Genomic DNA, 10,890 nt, shown 5'->3' on the forward strand with positions numbered 1-10,890 from the left:
AGCATGGCCAGCCTGGGAGACCAGCTAAAACCAGCCACTTCCAGCTTAAACCAGCTAAGACCAGCCAACCAGCCTAAGCTGGTATTAGCTGTTTTTTTCAGCAGGGAACGAAAATAAATAACAGCTTTATTCAAAAATAAAGTCATCTTTGGAACACAAATTAAGATATTTTTGACCCTGCATAGACAGCCCTGTTGAAAAAACCAGCATATGCTGGTTAGGTATGTTTTGGTACTGGTCTTTAGCTGGTCATGTTGCTGGTCAAGGACCAGCATAAACCAGCAAAGGACCAGCATAAACCAGCTAAACTCAGCATCCCAGCACCAGAACATACCTTTTCAACAGGAAGCAACGCAATTGACACGTTCAAGACCTAGAAAGGTAGTTAGGAAAAGCTTTGTGGTACTCTTATGAACATGCATCAAAGACTGAATGAGAATTGTTGAATAAAGTCCTTATTTTCATTTTCTTTGTGCACAAAAAGTATTTTTGTAGCTTTGTAAAATTATGGCTGAACCACTGATGTCACACTATTTTAACTATTTTTAGGGACTATTTTAACAATGTCCTTACTACCTTTCTAAGCTGTCTATGGAAGGGCAGAAAGCTTTATTATTATTTTTTTGTTAATTTGTATTTAGAAGATGAACAAAGATCTTTTAGGTTTGGAACGACATGAGGCTGAGTAATTAATAATAGAATTTTCATTTTTTAAATAGTTTTATAAATAGTTTTTTGTCTAACTTTTTGATTTTTCATGGGACAAAATGATTTATAGACATACACAAAGTTATAAAATTCATTGATTACTTTTGCATTATTTCAGGATACAGAAAGTGCTCATAACCAAGTGTTCACCCAAAAATGAAAATTATGACATTAATCACTCACCTTCATGTCGTATTAAACCCGTAAGACCTTTGTCCATCTTCAGAACACAAATTAAAATATATTTGATTAAATCTGAGAGTTTTCTGACCATAGACAGCAACGCAACTGAAACATGCCCAGAAAGGTAGTAGGGACATCTAGAAAGTGCTTTAACCGTAATTTTGCAAAGCTCTGAGAATACATTTTGTATTTTTGCCCAGAGAAAACAAAAATAACAACTTTATTTAAAAATAGTCATCTTTGGAGTACAAATTAAGATATTTTGGATTAAATCCAAGAGCTTTCTGACTCTGCATAGACAGCAACGCAACTGAAACGTTGAAGGCCTAGAAAGGTAGTTAGGAAACATGTTGTGGTACTCTTATGAACACGCGTTGAAGACTGAGAGATAATTATTTTTGTTTTCTCTGCAACATTTTTTTCTCCATAGCTTTGTAAAATTAAGGTTGAACCACTGATGTCCTTACTACCTTTCTAGGCCTTGACTGTGGTAGTCTAGTAGCCTACCCCTGCTGTCTATGGAGGGTCAGAAAGCTCTTGTATTTCATCTAAAATGTTAAATTATGTTTAGAAGATGAATGAAGATCTTTTAGGTTTGGAACGACATGAGGGTGAGTAATTAATAACAATTTTAAATTTTGGGTGAACTATCCCTTTAAATGAAAAGTGATTGTCTGCAGTTGGATCACTGGCACCACCTTGTGCTCAAAAATATAATTTGACAATATGCAGGCATCAATCATAAATTCAAATCCTTTTTATAAACTTGACTCAGGAGCTGACTAAAAGTAAGACCTTTGTTTTGATGTAATAACTTACAGAAAAAAAAGACAAAACAGCATGCATAAAGCAGAGACAATACATTTGTGAATGTTTATTAACCACGAGAAATCAAAGACAAATCAACAGAGGGGATTGCGACATCTACAATAAAGAAACTTAAAATATGCATCTTGTGAAGTAGCCAGACGAAAAAAAAAAAAAGAAAAAAACATTTTCCAGTTTATTTTTAAAAATCAGTTCCAACAAAGTCCTTTCCGCATTATAAAAAGTGGAGTTGCAGCACCTCGTGCCATGCGAGGCTGGTGTTCTACAGTCTCCGAAGTGAACAATATATCTGGAGGATATTTACAAGCATGGGGCTAATGGACAATCGCCATGACTTGAGCTCAACGGCTGACCTTCAACCCAGGAATTGCAGGAAATGTAATACTGATTCCAACGCTGAGGTTCAGAGTACAGGTGGGCAAGGAGTGAATCGGATTCTTCCCAAAGTCGTCGTTACAAAAACAAAAACCAGACGGCCTCAGCAAAATCGAGACGACCTGCCACTCAAACATATTCCTTCAGGTGCATCTACATGCCCCAGCCTCCTCCCATGCCATTCATGCCGACTGATCCACGGCTGCTGCCATAATAACTGTTGTTCATTCCACCCTGGCTATCTGTTGAAGTAGAGGAATAAATGTGTGAGAGCCAGAAAAGTGAGCGAAATTAGAAAATACAGTTGAGGTCAAAAGTTGCAGAATCTACAAAATGTTACTTATTTGACCAAAATAAGAGGGATCATACAAAAGGCATGTTATTTCTTATTTAGTGCTGACCTGAATAAATATTTCGCATAAGACACTTACACATAGTCCACAAGATAAAATAATAGTTGAATTTATAAAATGACCCCATTCAAAAGTTTACATAGGCTTGATTCTTAATACGGTGTTGTTACCTGAATAATCTACAGCTGTGTTTTGTTTTTTTTGTTTAGTGATAGTTGTTTCTGAGTCCCTTATTTGACCTGAACATTTAAACTGCCAGCTGTTCTTCAGAAAAATCAATCAGGTCCCACAAAATCTTTGGTTTTTCAGCATTTGTGTATTTAAACCCTTTCCAACAATGACCGTATGATTTTGAGATCCATCTTTTAGTACTGAGGGACCCATATGCAACTATTACAGAAGATTCAAACGCTCACTGATGCTCCAGAAGGAAAAACCATGCATTAAGAACTGGGGGTGAAAACTTTTGAAAAGAATAAAGGCGTGTACATCTTTCATTTTTTTCCATTTAGTACTGCCTTTCGGAAGCTACAGCAGATACTTACATGTTTCCCAGAAGCTAAAATTAGTTCAATTTAACCTGATCTTCAAATTCAAAAGTTTTCACCCCTGGCTCTCAATGCATTATGTTTTCTTCCGGAGCATCAGTGAGCGTTTGAACCTTCTGTAATAGTTGCATATGAGTCCCTCAGTTGTCTTCAGTGTGAAAAGATGGACTTCAAAATCACAGTCATTGTCGGAAAAGGTTCAAATACACAAAAAATGCTGAAAAACCAAAGAATTTGTGGGACCTGAAGGATTTTTCTAAAGAACAGTTTAACTGTTCTGGACAAACAATGGACTCAGGAACATGTTAACTTTTGAACGGGGTCATTTTTATAAATTCTCTTTCATAAAAAACTTGTGGACTACATGTAAACGTATTTTATGTGAAACTACTAAATGTTTTGGTAAATTGACATTTTGCAGATTCTGCAAGGTGTATGTAAACTTTTGACCTCAACTGTTTATAATAATAATATTAAAAAAAGTTAAAACGCACTGTAGTCATTGTAGCCTCCCATGCTGGACTGATTGCTGTATCCTCCAGTGTAGCCACCACCCATCTGTTGCCCTCCATGTCCATAAGACGATTGGTTTCCTAGAAGAAAAAAATATATATATTTTTTATTACAAATATCTTCCAATGGGCTCAGAAAAATCAATGTAATTCAAACAAGTTAACACTCACTGGACATATATTTGTTATTGTGAAACTGCAATATTAAAAAGTATATTTAAAAACTTTAATGTTAGGTGAGATTAATCACTATTAATTACAAAAAAAAAAACGTGAGATTATTTTTTTAATAGATTGACAGCACTACTTCATATGCAAAAATCACTATATTTATATGGTAACTTACCCATTCCCCCCATCATCTGCCCTCCGTAGCCCCCATTACTGCCCCCTGCTGTTGAGTTTAAGAATAACTCAACATAACGGTGTTCTGAAAAGAAAAAGACAGTTTAAAATTCCGATAATTATCAATAACACAAAAACGATTCTTTCTAGTCAGTTTACAGCTAACTTACGCATGTTTGCTTTGTCCTTTGACATTGCAGCCACTGCATCTTCATGTGTCGCAAATTCTACATCCGCCTCACCGGTTACCCGTCCATCTGGACCGATCTCGATGTGCACACGCACAGGGTTCAGAGGGGAGAAAAACTGCACAGAAAAAGTTTAAGTTAATTTAATATGTACATATTTTAACATCCAACTATAATACATTTCATAATACAAAATTAAAGGGATAGTTCACCCAAAAATATAAATTCTGTCATTAATTACTCACCCCTTATGTTGCTCCAAACCCTTAAGACATTTGTTGATCTTCACAACACAAATTAAGATATTTTTGATGAAACCCAAGAGCTCCCTGACCCTCCATAGACAGCAAGAGTACAGAAACTTTCTCATAGCTTCGTAAAATTATGGTTGAACCACTGAGGTCACATGAACTATTTTAACGATGTCCTTGTTTTTAGACCTTGAATGTGAAAGGACGCTTGCTGTTTATGAAGGGTCAGAAAGGACCTTGGAGGCTCTCGGATTTCATCAAAAATATCTTAATTTGCGTTCCAAAGATGAATGAAGGTCTTACGGATTTGGAATGACATGAGGGTGAGGAATTATTCAAAGAATTTTCATCTTTGGGTGAACTATCACTTTAAGCATATCAAACGGCGGCAACTTACATTGTAAATATCGGGCTCTGTTGCCCGGTAAGGGAGTCCCCTCATGTGAACACAATGACCCGTGGTACTCTGAAAATTACCACCATCACCATAACGTCCATCTGACACTCCTATTTAAAAAACAAAACAAAGTAAATTCAAAAGAAAGCACTTACAAGATGGCTAAAGCACAAAAATGTGGCACACTGAAGAACAAAAGAAGCTGGTCTGACCTCCACCGTATCCGCCACGTCGTATCCGATCGAACGATCCCCCACGACTCATTCCATTGTAGCCCCGGCCTCCTCCGCTGGGTCGGTCGTAAGGCCCAGGTCTCTGGATGCCCATGCCTTTACGTGGGGGCTCATAATGTGTCCGCACTTCAGCTCGGCTGCTCTTAAAGATCTCAATATACCTACAAGCGTATAGATGAGCATTAAGACGCAATGCAAGAACTCAACACAAACACTCCTGTTCAGAAGTCAAATGGACACCAACGAAAAAGAGATACACAAGTACGATACATTCCCCTGTTCTACATGTATATTATACATGCATTTGAAAGTTTGATGTTAGCACATTCTTGACTTCATTTTATTACATACATCTCCATTCTAGAGCTTTAGAAAAGAACAATTGGTACTTATTAAAGGGGGGTTTTCCTATCCAGAACAAATGTACAGATAATTTCGTCCCTTTTCGTCCAAAATGTTCATGTCTTTCTTTCTTCAGTTGTTTTTTGAGGAAAAACATTTCAGGATTTCTCTCCATTGGACTTCTATGGTGCCCACAAGCTTGAACTTCCAAAATGCAGTTTAAATGCAGATTCGACGGGCTCAAAATAATCCCAGCAGAGGCAGAAGGCTTACCCAGCGAAACAAACGATTATTTTCTAAAAGAATTATAATTTATAGACTTTTTAACCTCAAATGCTTGAGTTGTCTAGCTCTGCATGGTTCAAGACAGTTAGGATATGTCAAAAAAACTAATCTCATTTTCTCCTCCCAAATCAAAATTATCCTGCTTTGCAGTTTTACTTTTTTTGTAAAAGGCGTTTGGTCTTGTTCACATTCACTTTGTAAACACTGGGTCGGGACTTCTGCAGCGATGTAGGGTGATTTTGAAGTTGGAGGAGAAAATGAGATGGGAGTTTTTCGACCCACCGTAACTGTCTTGAACTGGAGTACAAGCAGAGCTAGACAAGACGAGCATTTGTGGTTAAAAAAAATATATATATAAATTGTACATTATTTTTAGTAATTAACTGTTCATTTTGCTAGGTAAGACACTTCTTTTTTGGCTGGGATTGTTTAGAGCCCTTTGAAACTGCATTTAAACTTCATTTTGGAAGTTCAAACTTGAGGGCACCATAGAAGTCCACTATATGGGGAGAAAACCGGAAATGTTTTCCTCAAACAACAATTTCTTTACAACTGAAGAAAGAAAGACATGAACATCTTGGATGACAAGGGGTTAAATAAATTATTTGTACATTTTTGTTCTAAAGGGGAACTTCTCCTTTAATAATATATAAAAAAAAAAAAAAAAAAAAAAAAACTTTAATAGTTGACCTAAAAATGAAAATTTACCCAAATGTACTTGATGTAGATGACTTTGTTTCTTTATTGGAACTAAATTAAAAGAAATTCAGCATTACTCGCTCACCAGTGGATCCTCTGCAGTGAAGGGGTGCCATCAGAATGAGAGTCCAAAGCGTACAAAAACATCACAGTAATCAAAAAGTAATCCACATGACAATAAAAGTTTTGAAGTAAAAGACTGTTTGTAAAAGAAATCCATCATTAGGCTTTTTAACTTTAAACCATCACTTCTGGCCAAAATACGAGTTCACAATCCATAATAACGCTTTCTCCATCCCTCATGGTTCTCTCACACCCTTAATGATGGACTTATTACAAACAGGCAGCTTTATACTACAGTAGACGTTAGTTGATGGACTGGAGTCGTGTATGGACTAGTTGTGAATTTTTATCAGCTGTTATTCTGATGGCACCTATTCACTGCGAAGGATCCATCGGTAAGCGAGTGATGTAATGCTAAATTTCTCCTAATCTGTTACCATGAAGAAACAAACTCATCTGCAAATTGGATGCCCCGAAGGTGAATAAATGTTCTGAAAATTTTCATTTGTAGGTGAACCATTTCTTTAATAATATCTTTGCTGTTTCCTTCTGCTGGGCCATCCATGCATTAAACTCTTATATTAAAACTTATACTTCAGTATGACAGTAAATACAGACCCATTACACAATCCAGTCTAAAGTGGTATTCAAACCGGCTGCTGCAAGGCACTGGTTTGCATACTTATAAATGAGAAAAATCCCATGATGCCCAAGCGCACCATTGCTACACACTAAGTATGCATTCAGCCTTTTTGAATCCAAACATTTTCATGACTCACAAAAAAAGAAAAACACATCAAACAAACAGTAGTAGTCCATCAAGGCCCTGGGAGCCCTCTGGTAAAGACGTGTGCGTGTCCATGTGCCGTGTGTAAGATCGTGTTGCATACCACTTTGAATGTTTACTGTAGTAGGTGTTTACCACATGAAAAACATCTTAACCATCCAACCATCCATCCCCACCTGTGCCCTATTCTTTCCTTGTGTTTCTTTAGAGCCTTTTCAGCTATTTCCTGTGAAGCAAACTGCACGAAGGCCTCCCCCGTACTCCTCCCCTGGAAGTCCACCGGCAATGTTATCCCATTTGGCACGATTTCCAACCCTTCAACCCAAGGACAGATAACCCCAACGGGGACATATTAAATAAATCACATTCCCATTTACAAAGTTTGTTTTGATCTTTTCTTGAATTAAAATAAGAAATGAAAACAAAAGAGAATATTGCAATAAAGCCTTCTGGGAGAGTTCCACCACTTACAAGTGGGCAAGCATTCCACTAACTTGGCTTAGACTTGATGATAAAGTGGCCATCCCAAAAGTTGGTAGCTAATAAAGGAATATTCCTAAAGTAGCAGAATAATGTGTGGATTAACTAATGAATTAATGGGTCAAATTATTCTAGCAACCATGGGAATGGTCCAATTCACCTCAATGAGGACTACACTTGGTTATTACTTCTCCCGATGACTATGTGAAGGGCTGGAGGGAAGAGTTTAAATATACCTGAGAAAAACTGCACAATCTCTTCCTTGCTGCATCCGAAAGGAAGGCCTCGCAATCTGACAAGTCCGTCTCCCTCGGTCTCTGGACAGTTTGGACCAGTGTGCTTCATAACCCAGTCCATTTCCACATTGTTTGATTTGAATACTGAGAACATGAACAGAAAGACGACAATTCAAACTGTGAGGTAGTGCCGCAAAATGTACGTGTTAATGTGTTTATGCTGAATTAACTAACTTAAAATCTCACTGACCCCAAATTTTCTAAGGGGTAGCATACACTATTAGTCAAAAGTTTTTTAGTGTTTAATGTTGTATAGCAGAAACAGTAAAATGTTGAAATATTTTTACTATTTAAAATAACTGTTTTCTATTTGTTTGTATTTTAAAATGAAATTTATTTCTGTGATCAGAGCTAAATTTTCAGCATCATTACTCCAGTCTTCAATGTCACACGTTCTTTCAGAAATCATTCTAATATTCAGATTTGCATTAATTCATTTCAATATACAAATAATAAATAAAAATTATAATTATATACTGATCCTAAATTTTCTAAATGGTAGCATACACTAAAAGTCGAAGGTTTCTGAACAGTACGATTTTATTGTTTTTTTAAATGGTCTGTTCTGCTTTGAAGTACAGCAAAAACTAAACTTTTAAAATATTTTTACCATTTAAAATAATTGTTTTCTATTTGAATGTATTTGAAAATACAATTCATTCCTGTGATCAAAGATACATTTATAGCATCATTACTCCAGTATTCAGTTTCACATGACCCTTCAGAAATCATTTTAATATGCTGTTCAAAAAAAATTGTTTTAATTATTATTTAAAAGAGTCGAGTATTTTTTTTCCCAGGATTTTTTGATGAATAGAAACATCAGCATTTATCTGAAATAAAAAGCTTTTGTAGCATTATACACTACACCATTCAAAGGCTTGGAGTAAGTATAATTGTTTTTTTTTGGAAAGAAATTAATACTTTTGTTTAGCAAGGATGCTATAAATTGATGATAAAAGACATTTATTATGCTGATTTCCATTTTAAATTAATGCTGTTCTTCTGAACTTTCTATTCATCAAAGAAACCTGAAAAAAATCCTACTAACTGTTTTCAAAATTATATTTTTTGAGCAGCAAATTAAAATATTAGAAGGATTTCTGAAGGAACGTGTGACTGCTAAAAAGTCAGCTTTGAAAGCACAGAAATAAATTACATTTTACAATATATTCAAATAGAAAACGTTATTTTAAATAGTAAAAATCTTTTAAAATTTGACTGAAATGTAGCTGTGCTTAGAAATCAAATGCAGGCTTGGTGAATTATTTGACTTCTTTCAAAATAATCATTCTGTTTTGAGTAGTGTACATAAAGAACTTCGTACCTTCCACATATCTGTGTCCCATTGTTTCTCTGTCTTTTTTGATTGCAATCTTCAAGTCTTCCTCTGACTCCAACTCCACAAATGCTTCCCCACTTGGTCTGCCTTCTCGTGTGTATGTAAAGTGAATGGCTGTTCCATTGTTGCCAATTTTGCAGCCTGAAAACGAAAGTGTTCAAACTTCTAGTTAATCTTACAGCTAAAAACACTCGACAATTTCGAAGATCAGTATGTAAACTCCACATTCTTACCTGAAAAAAATCTGGACACTTCTTCTACAGCGCACGACCAAGGCAAACCCCGAACACGGACGACAAATCCTTCATCATCAGCCATGATAACACAAAGAATCTGCTTTCAAACTAGGGAAACATTAAAAAACACGATCATATAACGCTCAAGCATTCCTGATGAGAAAACACCAAAGTCAGTGACTGAGAAACAACAGTGGCTACAAGCACACGGACTATTTATAGGCTTTATATTACTTAGTGTGCACGCTAGTGCACTTCTCGCTTTAGCCGGTTTAAATATATTTGGTATTATAAAATGACTAAATTGAGTACTAATGTTTACAATGAAACAAAACCAGCATTTACTGACTGTCCTATTAAGCCGTATTAACACATATACACGACCAGTATTGAAACAAAGAGCGCTCGCAGGCCTCTAAAAGCCCGGTAGCTTCACAACAAATACTCCATCAACGCAAACAAGAATCGATTATGTAAAACTATTAAATTGTACATTGTAAATATTATGTTTTTAAGAAAACGATTCAAAAAAATAATACCTTAGTGTAATTAGTATTTTCTCTGCTCGGCGTGGTCACGTTTGAACGTTTTGCTGCTTCTCATTCAGCGCAGTACATGACAACTTCCGTTGAGTTTCCCCGCCCACTTCCGCATTCGGAACCAACGTGTTGATTCTAAACTAAAACTAATTTATTTTGCTTAAATGTTATTGTTGCTGCTTTATTACTGTTCACGTGTCAGAGTTTTTGTCGACATTACTGTATTTGTTATGCTTTTATGGACTAAAAGTTTCACACTAAAAAAGTGCACCTAAGTATACTTAAGTATTTAGTGTATTTCTACAGTATTCACACCAAGCTGCTTGTTTTATTCATGGAATATTTATTTATATTATAATCACTGCTAGTATATGACACCTAGAACAATATACATGTATGTATATTTAGAAAAACGAAAATATTGGAGGATGCGGGCATCGATCCCGCTACCTCTCGCATGCTAAGCGAGCGCTCTACCATCTGAGCTAATCCCCCTCGATGAAGTATGCTTCCGATTCGTCAAAAATAAAACACAACAACGTTACATACTTTATTCATATTTGATTCAGTATTAGTGCTCGACAAGTCGTAGAAACGATATAATTCGTGATTAGCAATAACCTATAATAAATATTTTGCTTCATTTATCATCGTGAGTTCGTTCTGAACGAATGTATCTAACGTTAAATAAATATATTTTATTCTTTCCACTTCCGGTAAGAATCAGCCAGTCAAAATAAAAGCTATAAAATGTTTGTTTATAAACCAACTCGTTACTTCTTTATAACAATACTTTGGTTTATCACAGGGTTGTTTCTTCGCTACGGTAAAATCGCTTTTCATAGCATATAATACCTAATATCATATCATAATGAAATAAAAGTATCCAAAAAGTAAAGG

General features: G+C 35.8%; 1 protein-coding gene and 1 non-coding gene across 2 annotated transcripts; both read right to left on the reverse strand.

Moving 5' to 3' along the window:
• Window positions 1-1,750: 1,750 nt before the first annotated feature.
• hnrnph1l (heterogeneous nuclear ribonucleoprotein H1, like) lies at window positions 1,751-10,082 on the reverse strand. The gene is made up of 11 exons (XM_073824110.1): window positions 9,991-10,082; window positions 9,449-9,559; window positions 9,201-9,356; window positions 7,814-7,957; window positions 7,274-7,412; window positions 4,901-5,082; window positions 4,689-4,798; window positions 4,023-4,158; window positions 3,854-3,937; window positions 3,490-3,588; window positions 1,751-2,336 (listed from the first exon to the last, which is right to left on the reverse strand). The coding sequence occupies exons 2-11, from the start codon at window positions 9,531-9,533 to the stop codon at window positions 2,248-2,250; spliced, it is 1,224 nt and encodes a 407-aa protein (XP_073680211.1). The 5' UTR covers window positions 9,534-9,559; window positions 9,991-10,082; the 3' UTR covers window positions 1,751-2,247.
• A 330-nt stretch (window positions 10,083-10,412) lies between these two features.
• Window positions 10,413-10,485, reverse strand: trnaa-agc (transfer RNA alanine (anticodon AGC)). Its single transcript has one exon. It is a non-coding gene; the product is annotated as a tRNA-Ala (tRNA).
• Window positions 10,486-10,890: the final 405 nt, after the last annotated feature.

The sequence above is a fragment of the Garra rufa genome, chromosome 19 (genome assembly GCF_049309525.1).
Source record: "Garra rufa chromosome 19, GarRuf1.0, whole genome shotgun sequence".
NCBI lineage: Eukaryota > Metazoa > Chordata > Actinopteri > Cypriniformes > Cyprinidae > Garra > Garra rufa.